At 52.5% G+C, this 20,278-nt stretch overlaps 1 protein-coding gene across 2 annotated transcripts; it reads left to right on the forward strand.

The window, feature by feature from the left end:
* The first annotated feature begins 518 nt into the window (after positions 1–518).
* INPP5K (inositol polyphosphate-5-phosphatase K) lies at positions 519–18,858 on the forward strand. Of its 2 annotated transcripts, none has more exons than XM_046676500.1 (12): positions 519–878; positions 2,766–2,873; positions 3,205–3,313; positions 6,415–6,531; positions 6,872–7,047; positions 7,637–7,748; positions 8,480–8,589; positions 15,272–15,458; positions 16,366–16,503; positions 16,773–16,856; positions 17,027–17,131; positions 17,320–18,858. In XM_046676500.1, the coding sequence occupies exons 1-12, from the start codon at positions 823–825 to the stop codon at positions 17,377–17,379; spliced, it is 1,362 nt and encodes a 453-aa protein (XP_046532456.1). In that variant the 5' UTR covers positions 519–822; the 3' UTR covers positions 17,380–18,858. The 2 variants fall into 2 exon arrangements, with proteins under 2 accessions (XP_046532456.1, XP_046532457.1); XM_046676501.1 differs by having other exon boundaries at positions 845–878; positions 3,212–3,313.
* Positions 18,859–20,278: the final 1,420 nt, after the last annotated feature.

Genomic DNA, 20,278 nt, shown 5'->3' on the forward strand with positions numbered 1-20,278 from the left:
AGAAGTAGTTAATCTTTGGCAAAGTAAATAATCTTCATTTCATGTTTGGTAGTAAAATAGAGGCAGTGACTTATTTTTCATTCATTGACGGCTAATTTTCTAAGAGTCCGGGAACCTCCAAACGTCCAATATGAAATAGTCTGAATGAGTCTGAATAGCGAAAAACACTTGAAAGTGGGCGAGGGGAAGAACTAAGAATGGAGGCGCGCAATGGCCAACACGAGAGAGATCACCTGCAGTTGAGGGAAAAGAAACTGGATTAGAGGCAGGACAACGGCCTGGACTGCCACAGCCACCCCCAAGCCCCCGCTTTGGGCCGCTGGGCGTTGGGGCGCTGGAGGGAGACAGCGCAGAGGGCAGAAACCTCGGGCCCGGCAGGCGTGAGACGACAGTGGTGAGGCGGACCGCGTATGCCCGCGAGGGTGGCGGCGGCTTCCGCCGGAAGTCGGCCCCTCCCGGCCGGCCTCGCGCCGGGCAGCCTGGGAGCCGCGGGGGAGGCCGAGGCGCCGGGCGGGGCGGCTGTTGCGTCGGGGTTCTGGTGACGCGAAGACACGCCTCTCTGACGTCCCGGGTTCCCTGAGCCCCTTTCCTCTCAGCCTTTCGCCGCTTCGCGCTCGTGGGAGAGTCCCGCCTCTTCCCCGGGCGCACCACCCAGGGCACTCCGTGTGCTCAGCCCCGCCTCTGACGGAGGCCGAGGCGGAGGGTCAGAATCCGGAAGAAAAACAAGCCGGCGAGCGTGAGCTGACCGGGACCTGCTGCCCGACCGGGGCTCATCGGGCCGGACTGGCTGGGGCGGGGAGCCGGCCGGGTCACCGCGTGGGGATGATGGAGGCCGTGAGCCCACGGAAGCCGACCGAGCCGAGAGTCAGCCAGCTCAGGTGAGGAGGGCAGCTGCGGGCGGGCCGGCCCGCCCCAGGCGGGACCACTGCCTCTGACCCAGTTGGGGCTGCGGATCGGGGGCAGAACCAGATTGGGAGAGAAGGGACCGGGCCTCCAGGGCTGCTGCTAGTTCGGAGGCCCTCCTAAGTGCTCCCAGGCCAGTGTCGAGCGGCTGCGTTGGGCCCGAGCCCCGCGCCCCCTCTAAACTCAGGCCACCGAGCTCATTCCCACTTGGGCGCCTCAAGCAGGTGTCTCAGTTGGCTTCTGGAGGAGGCAACAGTGTTGGGCTGTTTGAAGTCAAAGACGTAACAGAGCATTCTGTCCTCAGCTTTAGAGTAGAAATCTTGTTCTTTTGATCAGCACATACATCATGAGATCTGCCTGATCCCGTTGTAACCTCCTGAAATCCGAAATCAGATTTAGATAAGATCCTTTAGTGAAGTGATATAGCCTGGTCCCATGCTTGCTCTTTAATGAGGAACAATGCTAATCGCAAACTTAGTGCAGGTCACGATGCGAGGATTTGCTGCTAATCGTCGGACCTGAGAGTGAGGGCAAGACATCCCGACTTTTGCTCTCCATCCGCTTAGAGCAATTCTCTGGGAAAACAGGGAGCTTTGGAGTAAAAGGGCTGCCTTCCTTAATCCTCTGTTGGACAGCAGGGGGAGATCGTAAACAAACGAAGCACAGAATCTCTGGCTGAGTGCCTGGGAAGGTGGTTTTTGTATTTTGTTGATGTTCATAGGGAGAGGCAGGAAGTTGCTTTAAGCTGGCCAAGAATTTCTTCAAATTGTGCTTTTTAGAGCAGGGACCTCTAAGAACAGGGTCTGGCAGAGAAGAGATGTTTTGGGACATCCTGCCCTTTTCTCTCACCTCTCCAGCCCCCTGTACACTTTCCCATTCTAGATCTTCCGCTGCTTCAAGTCCTCCACCTCATGGTGAACCCAGGACTCACTGGAGGCTTGGTGGCTGTTCTTGGTCTTTGCAGTGTTTGTAGCCCCTGCCTGCTCTGTATGCAGCACAGTCTGGGGCTTCCTTGGAGTCTTGCTGTAACTATTCAATTGAATAGATCTGCAAGTCTCTCCTTCCCCTGAGCCTCTGACGGGATCCAGTGTTATTGAGAGCTGCGGTCTAGTTCTCTTGCTTCCCTAGGGGCTTATGTGAAGCCAAGGTGGAGGATGTTATCCAACTGATGCCTTTTCCCAAAAGGCGATAGACTCTTGAGAGAGATGTTAAGAAACCTGTGGTTTAGAATCTTCTCTTTAGGCTCTCTGAAATGCTTGACAGAATTTGTTGTGCTCCAGGGATCTGCTAGGCAGGAGTGAGGAAGGGAATGTGGTGGTGCTATCTCTGTTATTTTTTAAATTCTCCTGTCTTGTAGTGCTGAGGCCTCTCACAAGGTGAAAACTGAACCTCTAGAATCTTTCTGGTGGTCTTAGGAACCCGTGAGTTGAGGGGTTGGGGGTGGGAAATTGCTGACAGAGCCATAGATGATAGCTGAGATGTGAATGGCTGGTAGAATTAAGAAATTCCTGACTATCCATCCCATCCCCACCCTTTCCCTTGCCTGATCCTGAAACCCTTGGGCCCACTTTGGCAGCTGTCCTAGTGTCAGCTGCACCAGTGCTGCCAGCTATGGGCAGCTGTGGGCTTGCATAGAGGAGCCAATCCAGGGTGGGAATGTCCTGCTTCAGAGGACACAGGTAAAGATGAAAGGCTTGTAGTTCAGTGTTCCTATTCCCACCACCAGATGCAGAAACTCTCATTTCCCATTAGGATCGCAGTGGATTGTGGTGCAGCCATTAGCAGACCTAGACCGCTGTCCATTACCTGGACAAGGTCTTATCCCTCTTCCTCCACGACCTACCTTTGCATATCTTCCACAGCATACATGTTGTGACATGGAACGTGGCCTCTGCAGCACCCCCTCTAGACCTCAGTGATCTGCTTCAGCTGAACAACCAGAGCGTGAATCTGGACATGTATATCATTGGGTAGGTGTCTGCAGGGCCTTCACCCATCCCTATATCTGAGATCAGGTAAGCCTGACCAGTCCCAAGTTGTCCCCCTGGGGAACCCCTGTAACCTGTACTCCCTCACTCTGGAGTCTGAAGGCTAGGAGCTTTCAGCCTGCATCAGGGCCAGTTGGTGTCTCTTGTCCTGGGTCAGCAATGACAAGGGGTTGGCACTCAACAGCTAGGGGAGGGAGAGCTTGTGATCATGAAAACCCAAGACGTGAAAGTCTGCTGAGGGCGGTGCTAAATGTGTGTGGTGGGGGCAGTACCCTCCAGGCCAGGGGGAGAGCCTCTGACCTGGGATGGGCAGTTTGCAGGAAATGAACTCTGGGATCATGAGCTTCCTTTCTGACACTGCCTTTGAAGACCCATGGAGCAGTTTCTTCATGGATGTGCTTTCCCCTCTGAGCTTCATCAAGGTAACTTACAAGTTCGTGGGCGATTGGGAAATGTGTCTCACCTCTTGTCGCCATTCCTTAGTCTTTGGTCTCCCACTCAGGCTTTCATGCTGCTTGCTGTTCATTTAAAAGCCTAAACCTCAGTTGCATCTGGCTCCCTGGAGCTCCTGCCCGCCTTGTGTCTTTCCAAGGTAGCTGGAGCTGAGCTGGGACCAGAGGGGTTAGTTTAACGCCTTGATATTTTTCAGCTTGGGACAATTCCTGAGGAGGTGCCGCAGGGCATATTGAAACCTCGGTGCCTACCCCGCCCTCGGCCTCTAATCTCTACTCACACGCCCAACCTGAAATCTCTGAGTGTAATAATAATTGCTACCATTTATCGAGTGCCTACTTGGTGTTAATCATTATACATTAGCTCTTTACATACATTATTTAAAAATCTTAACTCTCTTGAAATATGGGTATTTTACAGATAAAATCAACACTCAGAGGTTACACAGGCTATCTGGGATTTGAATTCAGATCTTTCAAACTTTATAACCCATGTTCTTAACTACTATCCTTTATTGCTATACTGGTGAGCTGTAAGGCTGACAGGTATCCCATTGCTAGCCCGCTGGTATCAGGGAGTATCCTCTGATCATAGGGGACATGCACCTCAAATTTTCAGGTACCTGGAAGTTAGGAGAAGGGAGATAAGTGTGGAGGAAAAGGGTTCTCAGTCTGAAGGGCCAGTATTCTTTGGGGAATCTTTAGACTATAGGAGAATCCACAAGAAGGCTCTAGATTGCTGGATCTTGCCTTTCTGCCCTACAGAGCTGAGGGATGAAACACTCCCATTTAAAGCACCTAGTACAGTGCTTCCAGGAAATAGCAGAATTCCTCTGTTCCCTTCCCTGGGTGACTGAATTTCTTCAGAATTAATTCTGTTACCCTAGTTTGTCTAAGGGTGCTGAGGCAAGAACTGTGACTACTCCTGAGGAGGGCAGAGCCAGGGAGGAGGGAGTACAAGATTTGGTCCTGCTGCTGAGGCTAGAAAATGCCAGCCACCAAGCCGTTGGCTCCCACCAGATCACACTTGGGCATCTTCCTGTACACTTGGAGCTAGCTCTTCTTGGAGGGCAGAACCACTTCTCTCTCACCACCCACTCCCTTCCCAAGACTGGAGGCCTCCTTGTACCTCGGCTAACTGGCAAGGGATTGCTAGAGTGGAGTTGAGCCAAGGAAATTAGCTCAGCTTGTGGCATGGACACAACGCATTCTGCCCATGCAGCCTCCCAAGGTTGGGAGGCCAACCTGAGGGCCCAGCACCCAAAGCAGGTGACCCTCTTCCCCAAGCCAAAAATTGAGGTGGAGGAGTGAGCCCTGCTTGCAGCCTGTGCCTTGCGTGGGAATTTGCCAGCCATAGATTGAGAGGCCTGGGGCTGACCCGCTGTGCCAGCTCCAAGGCTCCCCAGCTGCCTCCCCCCTAGTCCATTCCTTAGCTCCTCCCACTTCATTTCCTCCAACCAGAACTTCCCCTGCAAGTCTCCTGCCTTTCCCCACAGCCCCACCCATTCTCCCAATCTCAGGCTTTCCTGCCCTACCCCCACCCCCATCCTCCCTGCCCCTCTACTTCCGTACTCCTTCACAAAGTAGACTATTGGTGGAGCCCAGTGGCCCAAACCTGCTCTGTGGGTTAGGATTAAGCTTGAAACTCTTCCTAAATCTTTATCAGTTCCCTGAGAGTCAGTCCCTCATAGTCCAGCCCTTCCCCAACTTCTCTTGTCATATGCATATGAAGGGGCGTGGCCAAGACTGAGGGTGGAGAGTGGGGCTGGAGACACATTTGTAGCAACCTCTGCCCAACCCCAGGTTCTCACGCCTCCCTCTCTCAGTCCTGGGCTTGGGGTTCCCCCTGCTTTGACTCCTCCACTGTGCCAGAGCTCCTGGCCTGCGGGATCAAGTTTCATAATTCCTGGAAGGCCCCAGTACATGCTCCCCACCCGGGGATTTCCTCCTTGGCCTCTGCACCTCATGCTCCGGAAACAGCTACTCTGGTGGTGTGTGTAGACAGCCTGAAGCTGATTCCCACCCTACCTCTGTGGCCGCGGAGAGCAGGGCTTTTGGCAGTCCTGGTCCTTTGACGTTATCCAGGTAGTTTTACTGGTTCCTTAGTCTCCTTGAGCCTCAGTCCATCTGCAAAACAGGGACAGTGCTTCCTTAGAGAATTGGTGTGAAGATTAAATGCAATCTGAAGCACTTCAGTAGATGGTAGGTAGCTATTCTCCCCAACCTGGGAACACATGTCCTCTGAACTCACTCTCATCCCCAGTGTGTTGCCTTCAGGGACATCCAACTGCTTGCAGTCTATAATTATTTTACAGGAGCATTTTCATAATTTTTTTTCACTAAAGTATAACGTATGCAGAAATTAAGTGTATAGTTTGAGGGATTTTTATATGTATACACACCCACGTTACCACCAGTCAAATCAAGATACAGACTATTTCCAGCACCCTAGAAGCCTCTCTCATGTTCCTTTCCTGCATTTACTTTTAAAAATCCTTAAACCAAAAAATAATAGCTGACAGTTAATCCTTCCAGCATCTATGAGATAGAGTCCTACTTTATCAATGAGAAAATAGACGGAGAGACTTGCCCAATATCAAATACTAAGAACCAGAGCCAGAATTTGCACTCAGGTCTGGCTAACTTGAAAACCAGTGCCTTTAGCCACTATCCTGTATAGCAGCATTCCTCTTTGAGGCCCTGGCCCGTGGGGATGGCAGCCTAGAGTAACCATAGAACCTCAAGAGGGCATTGGTGAGAGGAGCACCTGGCATGCATGGGGCTGGGACTGAAGAGTTGATGCCCTCCTGGTGGCAGGGTGCCCTGGCGTTCTTGATTCACTGCCCTCCATCCCCACGCCCAGGAACAGAAACAAACTTGCACAGCTCCCAGAATGCATCACTTGGCAGCTAAAGGGAATAAAACTCTGACACTTGAACTGAGATAACATACACCCTTGGGTAGGGCATCTCTGTGGCTCAGGGCTCTCTAGAACCCCTAGCACAGGGCCTGGCAGGGACACACACGGCCTGTGCAGGGAAATGAATGACCATTGCCCCCCTGTCCTGCAGGTCTCCAGTGTCCGCATGCAGGGGCTCCTCTTACTGGTCTTTGCCAAGCTTCAGCATTTGCCCTTTATCCAGATTCTCTCTACTAAATCCACCCCTACTGGCCTTTTTGGTTACTGGGTAAGGACTGAGCTGTTGTCTGGGTCATGAGCTGGGAGGCCTCCTGTCACTGGGCTGGAAAGGAATGGGGGCTTTAGAGCTGGAGAAATGAAAAAGGGGGTGAAATGAATCTAGACACTCTGTCTAGGCCAGTGTCCTGCATACCCACTCTCCTGCCTCAGGAGGGCTTAGCATCCCTGAGACCTCAAGCTGGGTGAGCTCAGCTGTAGATGGAGAGGTCACTCTGGGGAGCTGAGTGTCTGGCCCTGGGAGATTCTGCACGAGGTGAGGCCATCTCCCCTCAGGCCTAGGAGGGGAAAAGAGAGTTGTGTCCCACCCTTCTGCCCATCTATCCTACCAGGGGAACAAAGGGGGTGTCGACATCTGCCTGAAGCTTTACGGCTACTATGTCAGCATCATCAACTGCCACCTGCCACCCCACATGGACAACAATGACCAGCGCCTGGAGCACTTTGACCGGATCCTAGAGATGCAGAATTTTGAAGGACATGATATCCCCAATATCCTGGACCATGAGTGAGCGTGCAGTTGTGGACTGCCGCCCCTGCCCTCTCCCCAGCACCAGCCCAGGCTAGCGTCCCCTGCCCGTTCTGTGTTCCCCAGACAGAGGCAGTTTGTGCTCCATGTCCCACCCTTCCCAGCCTCTTTCCTGATGCCCCAGCTGCTTGCCTAGTCAGCTTTGCCTGCCTGAGGTCTGGGACCCTTTCCCCAGTCCCTCTGTCCTGCCTAGAAACCCTGGACACTTTGGAACATCCCAGGTCAAGAACCCTGTGGTTCCTGAGGTCCGAAAGGCTAGTTCTCAGCCTTGCCTGGTGATCAGTTGAGAGAGAGGGAGGAAGGGAGGGCTAGAGCCTGTCTGTATTTGCCACTTGCCCCTCGGGGCTGGTCTCTTTGGCTTAAACGGTCAAGGAGAGGCCATGAGAACAGTCCCATTGGACCCATGCCCTTGTCTTCACCTGATCCTGTCCCAGTATCTGGCTTCTTACCTGCCCCCTCGAGCTTCTGTTCCAGCAGCCCCTGGAATGAGCAGGCCTGAGCCACCTGTTGCTCCTCCCATCTCTGACCTCATCCCAAACCCTCAGGCTCCCTTCCTTTCTTTCTAAAGCCTCATTCTCTGGTTTGGAGACATGAACTTTCGGATCGAGGACTTTGGGTTGCACTTTGTTCGGGAATCCATAAAATATCGATACTACAGTGACCTGTGGGAGAAGGATCAGGTATCAAGTGAGGAGAGGGTCCAGAGGGGTGATCTGAGCCTGTTGGTGGAGGTCCAATGTGAAATGTGGGGAGTGTTGCTCCGGTTCCCTAGCACCTGTTCTCCTCTCCCAGGCCTCCAAAGTCCCTGTTCCCAGGCAGGGAGGAAGCTAACAGGGCTTTGCAGCTGGGGGTGGGGCAACCAGTTCTGTTGGCATGGTCTTCACCTGGAGGAGCTAGGGTACGGCTGCTGGGTATGCGCTAGAACAGGGAACAGGAAGGGCTTTGACCTGCCGTGGCCCTGCACTGCACACCAAACCTCTTGTATCCCTGTTGTCTTTCCCATCCCCAGGCTTGCTTGCCTCCTGGAGGATGAGCTACAACCCCTTTGGGGGACCCTGGCTACCCCAGCTTCCCCTGTGATACATGTCTGCTAGGGGCTCCCAGAGAAATGGAATTCGAAGCCTAGTCCCTATAGTCCAAGGACTGGGAAATGGCAGGCAGTTACCCCCTGCCCCGACCCTGTCCCCAAACTATGGGTTAATGTTTGCAAAAGGATTCAGCTGCTCTCCTGAGGGGGGGGGGGGGGGCGACGGGGAGGGGCTGAGGTTGCCAGTGAGGCAGTGAAGAAGTGAGGTGGTGTTGCTTGACTCTTACCCTGCCGTGATGGCATGTGCTGATCCCTTGAATGGAGTGTGGTGCTGGGCCATTGGGTCATGACTGTTGGGAGATAGGACTGTGCCTTTCTCTACAGCTCAGCATTGCCAAGAGACACGACCCGCTGCTCCGGCAGTTCCAGGAGGGCCCCCTGCTCTTCCCGCCCACTTACAAGTTTGATAAGAACTCTGACAACTATGACACCAGGTGAGGGGGCTCCACCAGAAGAGGATCAGCCTGCTGCGGATCTGGAATTACCTTGTGAGGAGGAAGTGGGCGCCAAGAGGAAGTCAAATTGTGCTGGCCCCAGTAGCAGTGGGAGCTGCCTCAGAATAGAAGTGTTAGGGAAGCAGGAACAAATCCAGCCATCTCAGGAGTGGCGCCTCCGCCCCCGTCATGAGGCACTGACTATGGGAGCTGTCCCAGATTATCCTTGGAGCAGGAGCGGGAGGCGACACTGGCAAGGATGGGCAGTGGGGAATGGGGCAGGTAGGGCCAGAGGAGAGAAGGGAGGCAGCTGATTCCTGACTTGGGAGGGACTGCACTTCAGCATTCTGGGAACCCCTGCCCCCACTCCCCAGGGCCTCTGGTCCTCCCTAGACCGGGGCAGAAAGCTTGGCTCAGCCAGTTACTCGTACCCCCTGCCCCAGCTGTGAGTGGGTCAGGTACCATTTAGGAAGATGAAGTAGTTAGTTGTCAACGGAGAATTTCATGGGGAACAGTAGAGAGACAGTGCATGTAGTAGTTAGAAGCACAGCTCTGCCCCTCATCAGCTGCATGACCTTGGACAAGGTATTTAAAACTCAATTTTGTCATCTGTAAAATGGGAGTGATAACAGTACCCACTTCATGGGGTTAAGGATTGCAGGAGAGCTTGCATGTGCTTAGCCCAGTGCCTGGCCCCAGGAAGCACTGGGATAACTGCTGTTGTTAGTTTTAGTCTTCAGGTGGTAGTTTTACTGAAAACCTTTCTAAGAAGCTGAGAAGGGGCCAGGTAACCACCAAAACCTTAGGCTTAGGCAGAGGAGCAAAAACAGGTCTGGTAGAAGCTCCCTAGCCCAATTTAGAGCAAGGATCCTTATCCCTTTAAAGAAAAAAAGAACGCCTTACATGTAACAGGGCTTTTTGTTTCACCTGGAGCAGCTCCTTCATTTATTCCTCCTAGCGGGACTGTCTTAGGAGGATGTAGGAGGTGCCTCCAGGGCAGCCCCAGCCCCTGGGATTTAGAGGGGGAACAGACATCTCCAGAGCCAGGCCAGGATGAGAGGTAGAACTGCTAGCCCAGTGGAAGTGGTATGGCAGAGCCCCAGTGTGCCTGCCAAGGAAGGGGGAGAGGGTAAGCCATCTCAGGAGTATGGAGCAAGACGGAGTGGGGTCATGGTCAGGGCAGTGCACACAAGAAGAGGCCATGAACACTGGAAACAGGGTCCAGCCTGGGCAGCAGAACAAGCCAAAAAGGAGGTAAGAGGGCAGCCTCCAGCTGACCAGCTGGCTTGGGTCCATGGCTGCAGGGAGACATGCCATCTCCCCAGCCATCCATTGGAAATGAGAGTCATCAGGGAAATTATAAGGCCTCAGTGGGACAGGCTGGGGCCTTGGGGGCTGGGACCCTCTACCAATTGACTTCAAAACCTCACTTGCCAACAGGAAGAGAGCCGCTTTCAGGCCATGTGGCCAGGTGTCCCTTTGTCCCCAACCCCAGGTACCGTACAGAAACTACCAGGAGACTGGAAGTCATTGCAAACAGCTGAGTCCAGGCTGGAGTTTGCAGGGACTGAGATTGGGTAGAAAGAGGCTCAGAGATGTTAAAGCACTTCCCCGCATGGCTCAGCTACAGATAGCAGAGCTGGCACTCAGACCTGACCTTCTGGACCCTGTGGCCCACGACGCTTTCCCCTCACCCACAGTGCCTCCGAATTCACAGCCAGTCTTGTCAGCAGCAGCAAAAACGAAGGCAGGATTGGAATAGCAAAAGCTTGATGAGGAGGCAGGGCTGGCCTGGTGGTGCAGCGGTTAAGTGCACATGGTCCACTTCTCGGCGGCCTGGGGTTCACCGGTTCGGATCCCGGGTGCAGGCATGGCACCACTTAGCAAAAGCCATGCTGTGGTAGGCGTCCCACGTATAAAGTAGAGGAAGATGGGCATGGATGTTAGTTCAGGGCCAGTCTTCCTCAGCAAAGAGAGGAGGATTGGCAGTAGTTAGCTCAGGGCTAATCTTCCTCAAAAAAAAAAAGGAGGCAGATACTTATTTACACATGATAGGTATCCACATTGTGATTGACCTTACTGAGCACTTAGCATGTGCCAGGCATTGTGCAGAGGGCTTTGCCTGCATCACTTAATTCATATCATACCTGTATTAGGTAGACACTGTTGTTATTGACTTTTTACCAAAAAAGGAAACTGAGTCTTGGAACATCTAAGTAAGGTTGTAACAGAGTAAGTGATAGAGCAAGAACTTGAACTCAAGCCTGTGTGACTCCAGACCCATGCGCTTCCCCTTGCCTGGAGCCCAGGAAACGAAGGAATCTCTGGACAGGAGCAGGGGACGTTACAGGGGGACATCGTAACTGAAATATTCCCTCTGGGGCCATGGTCCTGAGGTAGCTGGGAGTGCCTGCAGTGGGCAGGGCCTGAGCCACACGTAGGGAGCAGAAACGTTCCTGCCTAATCAGACTGTTATTCATCCTTGAAGACCCAGTTCAGACATCTCTACTAGAAAGCCTTCCCTGACCCTCCTCCGCCTCTCTGAGAGTTCTCTCCTACCCTTATGCTGCCTGTAAGCCTTGCACACACCATGCTTTCAGTGTTGCATTTAAGACACAGGGTGCCTTTCTTGCTATACTCTGAATGCCCGAAGCACAGAGAGTGGATCTGATTGATGACCATCCCTGCTATGTAGCATTGTGCCTGGCATGTGTTTGAATTGAGAGCCTGAGAGGACAAAAGGAAAAGACATGGTATTTAAGGAACAGCCAATCTAGTAGAGGCACCCACCCATAGCAAGAGATCTACACACTATCAAGTTCAGGAGTTGGCTAATAGAAGATCCCAGAAGGCTGTGTGGAAGTACCAAAGGAGGTTAAAGCAAATGGTAAGGAGGTGGGCCGCTGAGGCCTGGAGGAGTCAGTGAGAGTTGTCAAGGAGGCAGCAGAGTTTGGCAGAAAGGACAGGCATTCCGATAGTCAGCAGCACTGACGAGAGGCACCTTGAGTGGAGCCTGACCCAGCTCTACAAAGTGACTGTGAGTGAGTTGTTGCAGGGCACGGTACGCGGCTTTGCCAGGCTGCAGCAGCATCCCTGAGCCAAGAGGTAATAAGAAACGAGGTCAGCTCCATTACAGGGGCGAGTGAAAGGGCTGAGGGCGGGAAATCCTGTTAAAGTCAGGATTGCAATAGGGTTTTGTTACAGTCCACATGAACCCAGTCAACCTCTCTGCTAGGCAGTGAGCAGAGGATACTATGATCAATCCAGTCAAGACCTGTGTCCAGAGTTCAATGAGACACTTAGAAGCCATCTACAGGGAGCTAAGGGGAAAAGTGCTTTCAGACCCAGGAATAGAACACATCACTACTTGTGGGTCAGTAATGCCTCCGTTTTCTAGGCTCTTAAGCCAAGAGAATCTTGCAGTGCTACTTGGTTTTAATTTTTTGAAAGTAGAGACATACTAATCTCCAGAAGCAATTCTTCTACTGTCACAATTATTCAGCCAGAAAGCATTAGTGAGGCTCCATTGTGGTAACACACACTGTAAGACAGTTCTGGCTGCTGGGAGTTAGCCACAGGGAAAGCTGGAGGAGACATTGGAGTGCAGTGGTTGGAATGTGGACCTCCTAGTCGGCAGACCTGGCGAAGCATCCAGCTTCCACCTGCACTGGGTGACCTCTCTATATCCTGTAGAAGGAGAAAAATGTGACCTGTAACATCCTTGCAGTGTTGGAAGGATTAGAACAATCTATGAAACACCTATCGCAGTGCCTAATGCACAGAAGGACCCCATGTTTATCTGTTGTTATTATCAGAAATGGAGAACTAGGGAAATGTATGTAATATTTAATTTGTACACATTTATTTTGCTTATTTCTTGTCTTTGTCAAACAGGCTCCTCGAGGACCTTGTCAATCCCTTTTATCAGATCCCCAACTGCCCAGCATATAAGGGCTTAGTAAATCTTGTTGAAAGAATGAACAGTACAGGTGCCCAGTGATGAGCCTGGACCAGGCCAGGGAAAAGGAGGAAAGGGAGACAGGCTGAGAGGTACTGAGGAGGAAGGAGAGACAGGCTGTGGCCAGGACTTGGGGAAGATCCTGACGCCACAGCAAGTATGGGCTCTTAACCATAATAGGGAAGTTGGGGAGGGGGGATGCTTTGCAATGGAGAGTGGTACTTTCATGTGGTTCTTCACCAAGTTTTAAGCAATGCTAGGCTCTGGTTGGTTCAGAGATTCAGTGTCTGTTTTCTGTGGGTTGGAAATACCACATTCTGATGTGCTCAGAACTCTCCTCAGAAAAGTGAAAGGTTGAAACAACCCAAGGAGCCCCAAGCAGATATGGTTTAGCCAGTTACCTCTTCTTGACCACTCCCATGAAGCACCTTAATTTCTTTAATCCTCACACGATGGCTCTTTGAAGTACTGTTATCACCTCATCTTAGAATTGAAGAAACTGAGACTTGCAGTGTGAAGTCACTTGCCCAAGGACACATGGCTTTTCTTCTTTTTAAACTAGATTACTGGTTTATTTTAAAAGGATATAACTCAGGAACAGGCAAATGGAAGAGATTCATAGGGCAAGGTATGGGGAAATGGGGAGGAACTTCCGTGCCCTGCCCAGGTGTGACACTCCCCAAATCTCCACATGGTCACCAACCCGGAATCACATAGCTCTTAATTAACAAGGCAGAACCTTCCCCACAGGTGTCTGACTCTAGAGTCAGAGTTCACCACTGAGACACCATTCTGCCTCAATTGCTGTTGAAGTGACAACAGTATGTCAGAAATGTTTATTTAAAATAGTAATTGAATAAAGCAAAAGACAAAAATAGCATTTCAAACTGATCATAAACATATGAAACTGTATACATTAAGATTAGAGGCACATTTTTGAGGAGAAAGATTGAGCTTGAGGTTTTCTGGTTGGTTTGGGTTTCACAAGAAGTTGTTGAATGCCTACTACGTGCCAGGTTCTGTCTTCATGCTGAGGATACACAGGAGACTCCAGGAGCCAGGCCTTGCCTTCCGAGTTTCCACACCAACTGCTATGCCGACTGAGAAACAGGACACTACAGTATAATGTAATTGCAGATGTACTGGTGTGGAATGCTTTGGAAGAAGAAAGGAGAGGACAGGGATGACTTTATGACAAAGACAGCATTGGAATTGGGCCTCTCCCCGTGAAGAAGGGTGTTCCAGGCAGCAAAAACTGCAAGAGAGAAGGTCCAGAGGCTTGAGAGAGTGGCCAAGGTGGAGGAGGTCTGGGGCAGTGGTGGGGAGAGAAGGTAGAACAGGGGCATCAGACTCCTGAGCAGCTTGAAAGCCACACCTGGGGGACTTGAGCTTTATTCGGGAGGCAATGAAAACTCCTTGAAGGTTTTAAAGTAGGGAATCATGTGACCAGCCTTTACTACTCTTTGAGTCAATTCAAAAGTAAGGGGGAGCAACGGAGAAACAGCAGCTGTCCTCCTCGTTCCAGGACTGGGAGGGGTCTCCGTTTGGAGAGTGGGGCCTGAGTGCCCCGGTAGCTTGGGTGGGGCTGGGTGGGGAGTCAGGGACTTGCCTATCTCGGGGCAACTACTGTTACCTAGGGGAGGAAAGCACTCCTGTCTCCGGGGGCTGCACAGCCTCTCAGGCTCCTCAGAGAAGTGGGCAAGTGAAGAACAGGTGGGAGGTCTCAGCTGACTCTTGAGAACAAAGAATAATAGCCAGTGTCTGCAGAGAGCTTTTTTTATACCAAGCACTGTGCTAAACATGTTTTGTGCTTTATCTCATTTAATCATCTCAGCAACCGTGTGAGGTAACTACTATAATTATCTCCATTTTACAGATGAGAAAGCTGAAGCCCAAGAGGGATTGGCCTGGTGTGGCCATGCTGACTGGCCTTGAATCCTAGCTCCTCCTCTCAGTAGCTGTGTGACTTTGGGAAAGTTACTTCCCCTCTAGGACTCAATTTCTCCACCTGTAAAGTGTGAAATAAACTGTACCGACTGGAAGGGTGCTGTGGGCATTCCCTAAATGCTTCCCTTTCCTAGGGTGGCACCTTTAGTTGGCGGGAGCCAAATTCAAGCTGCAATCTACCTCCAAAATCCAAATCCCAGCTTCTTTGATCTATTGCTGCTCTTGTTCAAGAAAGAGGAAAAACTTGGAAACGGGATGTTTCTGAGTCACATTCGATTCATAAGAATATAGACGAGGGCTGGCCCGGTGGCGCAGCGGTTAAGTTCGCACGTTCCACTTTGGCGGCCCGGGGTTCACTGGTTCGGATCCCGGGTACGGACATGGCACCGCTTGGCAAGCCATGCTGTGGCAGGCGTCCCACATATAAAGTAGAGGAAGATGGGCATGGATGTTAGCTCAGGGCCAGTCTTCCTCAGCAAGAGAGGAGGATTGGTGGTAGATGTTGGCTCAGGGCTAATCGTCCTCAAAAAAAAAAAAAAATTAAAAAAAAGAATATAGACGAGACTGAGAGTCTGTGGCTGAGTCCGACAAAGGCCAAAGTACCTTTGGTTCTGTCAGGCCCCTTCCTGCCTGCGCCGTGCCATGATCCAGCTCGGCCAGGGGTCTTACAGTCACTGACAAACCCTGGTGGTAGGGGCTCCACCAAGCTCGTGGGGTTACCTTCCTGCTCTCCTACCAACCCTTCTCTTCCCATTCTTCCTCTTCCCCTACCCCTAGTGAGAAAAAACGCAAGCCTGCATGGACTGACCGCATCCTGTGGAGGTTGAAGCAGCAGCCTCAGGCCAGTTCCCACACCCCCAGGCTGCCAGCCCCCCACTTCGCCCTGTCTCTGAGGAGCTACGTCAGCCACATGATGTACAGCATCAGTGACCATAAGCCTGTCACCAGCACCTTTGACTTGGAGGTGAACTTCCAGGCTGCGTGGTGCTTGGCAGAGGAGCAGCCATGCTGGGCCACATCCCCAAACCCTGTAGCCCTGGATTCTAATGTCAGCAGATCCTCCAGGGGAGACCTGGAGGAGGACATGATTGCCTTTCCTCCCAGGTCAGGTATCCCAGCTCTTCTTAGGAGCTGTTGATGGTTCTGTCTGTCAAAAATGTGTTCAGATCCTTTGTGAATAGGTTTCCATTTCCTCTTGGTACTGTCCCTTGGGGCTAATGAGTTCCATTATGCTTATTACCTACTAAGTGAAGTACAACTTCCTTTTATTTGTCCTAAACCTATCTGGATTAGGTTGCAAAAGGGAGCTCCCTCCATCCTTGTATCTTGCCATCTAATAACCAAGGGAGTGTTGACCTTTGAGCTGCTGGTTACCCTTAGCCGTCACCTTTTCATGCTGGTTTGTCTGTCTTTACACCATTGTATTCCTCCACACGCCTATAGCTGTTCTCATCAGAGCCACACCCCCACCCCCCTGCAAAATTGGATTTGGGCCTTTGGGTCAGGAACCCTGGTGGCCTGAGAGCAGCTACCTGGCTTCTTTCTTAAACCTGTCAGCAACTCCCCCATTCCTCCACCTTCACCCCTCCGCACCTGGCTCTCTGCTTGGTCACTCACTTGGCTGTCAGCCCCGTCTTCCGTGGCAGGACCAGCCACCCCCGACAAGCCTCTGGTCCTTTCTCTTTCCAGCTGACCCAACCAAGGTCTGATTCTTTCTCAGGGCAGCCTAGTGGAGTTCTGTGCCCACCCCCCTGGGGGCCCCTCCTCCCCCCACTGACCCTAACCTGTTGGAAGGGTACAGTAAGGACATTCATCTCAGAGAAGGGAATGAGGCTATAGAATTTCAGCCCCTTTCCCACCCTTGTTTATAGCTGAAGCCATTGGTATCTGCCCCACTGATCACCCTGATGCCTGAGGGCCTGTGGACCATGGAGAACAACATGTTAATCAGCTACTCCTTGACCCCAGAGTTCCTCAGGAGCGCCTGGGACTGGATCGGACTGTATAAGGTGATGTGGCCGGTGAGGCAGGGAGTCCATCAGCCATACATACCCCTCTGGTTTATCCATCCTGAGGGCTCACGGGAGCTAGGCACAGAGACTGAAGAACTCACCCTCGTTCACCCCAGGGGTCCTTGCCCACCTGGAAGCTGGCAGTCAAGGGGAGGGGGCATCCAGTATGATGGCCAGCCCTAGGAATGAGACCATCTTCTCCTTCAGATTTGCTGTAGGTCCTGTGTCCTCCAAGACCATTAACCGCCCAATCCCCCCTCCCACAGGTGGGGCTGCGCCACATTAATGACTACGTGTCCTATGTCTGGGTCAGGGACAACCAGGTCTCCTTCAGTGACCAGCTGAACCAGGTACCTGCCTCCCTTTCTGAGATAGATATTCCACATCTCCAGCAGGTGGGCTTGCCTGAGCACTCCTCTGTCTTCTGGAAGGAACAGAGGGCTGGATAACTTGTTACTGAGAGCTGAGTGGGGCCCAGAGCAATGGAGCTGACCGCATTCCTGTCCATCCCCCCCTCCAGGTGTACATCGATATCAGTGATATGCCTGAGACTGAGGATCAGTTTCTTCTCTGTTATTATAGCAACAATCTACATTCTGTGGTGGGGATAAGCAAACCCTTCAAGGTAGGAGATGCTGGTGGGGTCAGGGGAAGGGTGTCACAGAAGACTGGAGCCCATCATTGGTTCCCTGAGGCCAGAGGCCTAGGAGCCAACCCGCATGGCGGAACCGCATCAGTTGGGGAATGGGAATGATGGCACGGAGGAAAACCTGCTCTTCTCCCTTCCACTCACTGCTTGTTTTATTCCTGCAGATCCAGCCTCGCTCCTTCTTGGGGGAGGATCTACTGGATGAAGCCCAACCACAGTTCTGAGCCGGGATAAGTGAATCCAGGGCGGAGGCCAGAGCTGGCAGCCAGCTCTGCCTACCACTGCCAGGAGCGCTGGGGACCCAGCCCAGCTCTCTGAGGACGGAGCAAGTATCCTCCACCTCCCAGAGGGAGCTCTAGCACACTCCTTTGCTCTCTCCAGTCCAGATCTTTGGAATCGGCCACTTAAATACAGGTTTTTGTTACTGAGATGTGAGTGAAACCAGGTAGTTTGTCAACAGTGAAGACCTGGGGATAGTCCACCAGATGTGGGAAGGACCCTCTAGCCTGCATCTCATTTCTTGATTTTTTCCCCCACGCACTTCAAGTCCCGCCCAAGCAGGCCTGCCAGGCACATGCCCCATCTGGCACAGGCCTGCATTCTTGTCACGCCATCCTGGGCCTCAGGCTGCCTAGGAGGGGGAGATACATTTGTACAGGCTCCATAGACTGGTTGGCACAAGCAGCACTGGGTTGCAGGAGTATTGGCATCTCGTTGCCTGTCCCCCTAGGGGTGATGGGCAGAGAGTCTGGGCCCCTTGCTTTCAGCAGAAGCAATATGACTAAGTGGGCAGGATGAGCATCCCTCCACCCAGGCTCTTAGGTAGGGTTGTGGACAGGTTGATGAGCGTCCTTCTGCCATCACCCCCTTGCCTCCATGGAGTCTGACCCAGGGAGTCCAGGGCCTGAGCAAAGAATTGGACCCAGGTTCACTTCTGCTGGTGGGTCAGGCTCCATGCCCCTAACCTGCCTTCTTCTGAAGGGTCGGCCAGGTGGTAGAGGAGCTCTGGCCACAGACTTTTCCAGGGTGGTTCTTGCCTAGTTGAGCTCATCTACCCCTCTGCTTGCCTGCAGTCATTGGCCAGAAACCTACCCTCTGTGTAGACTGCTCTGGGACCGAGAGGTGGGGGCAGGCAGAGAGCAGAGCCAGAATCAAGACATTTTGGAGAATCTGGCCCGGGGGGGTCTTCACAAAACATTCTCCAGGTGCTGTGTGGACTCTGTCTGTCCCCACTCCCACCACTCGCCTCCAGTTACCGGTGACTCAACAGCCGTTCTCCCAGGAGAAGACACCTCAGGGAGCCTGCTCTGTGACTCTCACATTCATACTACGACCTGAGACTGAGGGACACTCTAGTTGCTCTACATTCTGTACTCCACCCAGGGAGCCATGTTTACCATCAAGAACTGTCCTGGGCCAGCCCCTGTGGCCTAGTGGTTAAGTTTGGCATGTTCTACTTCAGCAGCTCAGGTTAGCTTCCCAGGTGTGGACCTAGAACACTCATCTGTCAGTGGGTGGCCATGCTGTGGTGGTGGCTCACATACAAAAAGAGGAAGATTGGCAGTGGATGGTTAGCTCAGGGCGAATCTTCCTCAGCAAAACAAAAAACAAAAACAAAAAACTGTCCCCCTAGCTTTAGAGGGCCATGGCTGTCTGTGTTCTTTGTCTGTTGCACTGGGGCATAATTAGAATCATGGCTTTTACACTTGTGTGTGACTCCTTCATGATGGTGGGGAGAGGGGGCACATGGTGATGGGTGCTTGCTAGACTCTAGGACAAGGGCCCTGTAGATCCAGACTAGAGTTTCTCTGTCTGAGAGAGGCAGATATTGTCTGGGTAGGAATGGGATGAGGTTCTGGGATGGTGGCCCTCTGGGTCCCTGGCCCAATGGGGCATACCACCTATGCTTTTGGTCACTTAGTTTATTCTGCTGCTAAGTAGAATGAGTTTCTTGGAACTGACAACTCAGAAAAGGTGCTTACTCTGCTCTCACTGGTCCATCCCTCCTCACCTGCCACTCCCTCACACCTTAGCTTTGAGCATTGGTCCTGGGTTAAGTTATCCAAATATGTCACCATCTTTTCTCTCTGTCCCACCTCTCCCCAGATACCCCTCCCCCTAGGTCCCCATTGTAACCTCTATCCCTGTCCCCCCCCACACACACAGCTGAGGAACCCTGAGCCCTCGAACTTGCCCACCTCATTCCTTCTCACATGCACAACCATCATGGGTGCTGCCACACGGCACCCTTCACTTGGCAGATGGGGAAACCAAAGCTCAGAGAAGTGGGATGAACCCTCCAAAGTTAGGCAGCTGTGGTGGTATGCAGTACCAGACGCAGGAATGGGGTCAAGACCTGGGTTTGCATCAGTTCCATTTCTACCCACATAGCAGTCTCAGTTGTCTGTAAAATACAAATAATGTACCTATTCACAAGATTATTGTGAGAGGACAACTGCAAAAATCCACAAAGCAACCCTAGGCCTACCTCCTCATTCTGGTGAGTGTAGCCCTGGGGCTGGCTCTCAGGACTCCCGACTCCAGGGCTCCCCCATTTCTCCTGCTCTGGAGCATTCTTGTCCTCCACGTGCCCACCTCTCCCCTTCCTCCTTAAGTCTTCACACACCCCTACCCCTGCCTCCTGTTGCAGGGCCTTCCTTGCCTGGGAGGGGTGAGTCCAGCAGTGTTTGAGAGGCGGAAGGGGAAGGGGGAGTGCTCTCTCTCCTCTTGGCCCCAGTCAGGATATGGCCGCTCTGGGCCCAGCCCTGACCCACTGGGTGGAAACAGGAAATATGTGAGACTCAGTGTGAGCTGGGTCTCTGCGCCTGGCTCCGAGGCTGATAAGGGCCATTGTGTGGCTGCCGGGGATGAGCCTGCCCTGGATAGATGTGCTTCCCGGAGGAAGGAAGGAAGCTTTGCTGGCCTTTCCTGGGCGGGGGAAGCCGTGGGGAGGGAAGGAAAGGGTGCCTGGGGGAAGGTGCCTGCCCTGCCAGGGGGCTGTCAAGGCCAGCATAAGCCCACTGGCCTCTGCCCCTCCCATGCCAGTGTCTCCCTCTGGAAAGATCGCTTTCCCTCATTCACTTCCCCCTTCTCACTTCCTATAAGGAATGGCTGGAGACTCAA

The sequence above is a fragment of the Equus quagga genome, chromosome 11, assembly GCF_021613505.1.
Source record: "Equus quagga isolate Etosha38 chromosome 11, UCLA_HA_Equagga_1.0, whole genome shotgun sequence".
In the NCBI taxonomy this organism is placed as follows: domain Eukaryota; kingdom Metazoa; phylum Chordata; class Mammalia; order Perissodactyla; family Equidae; genus Equus; species Equus quagga.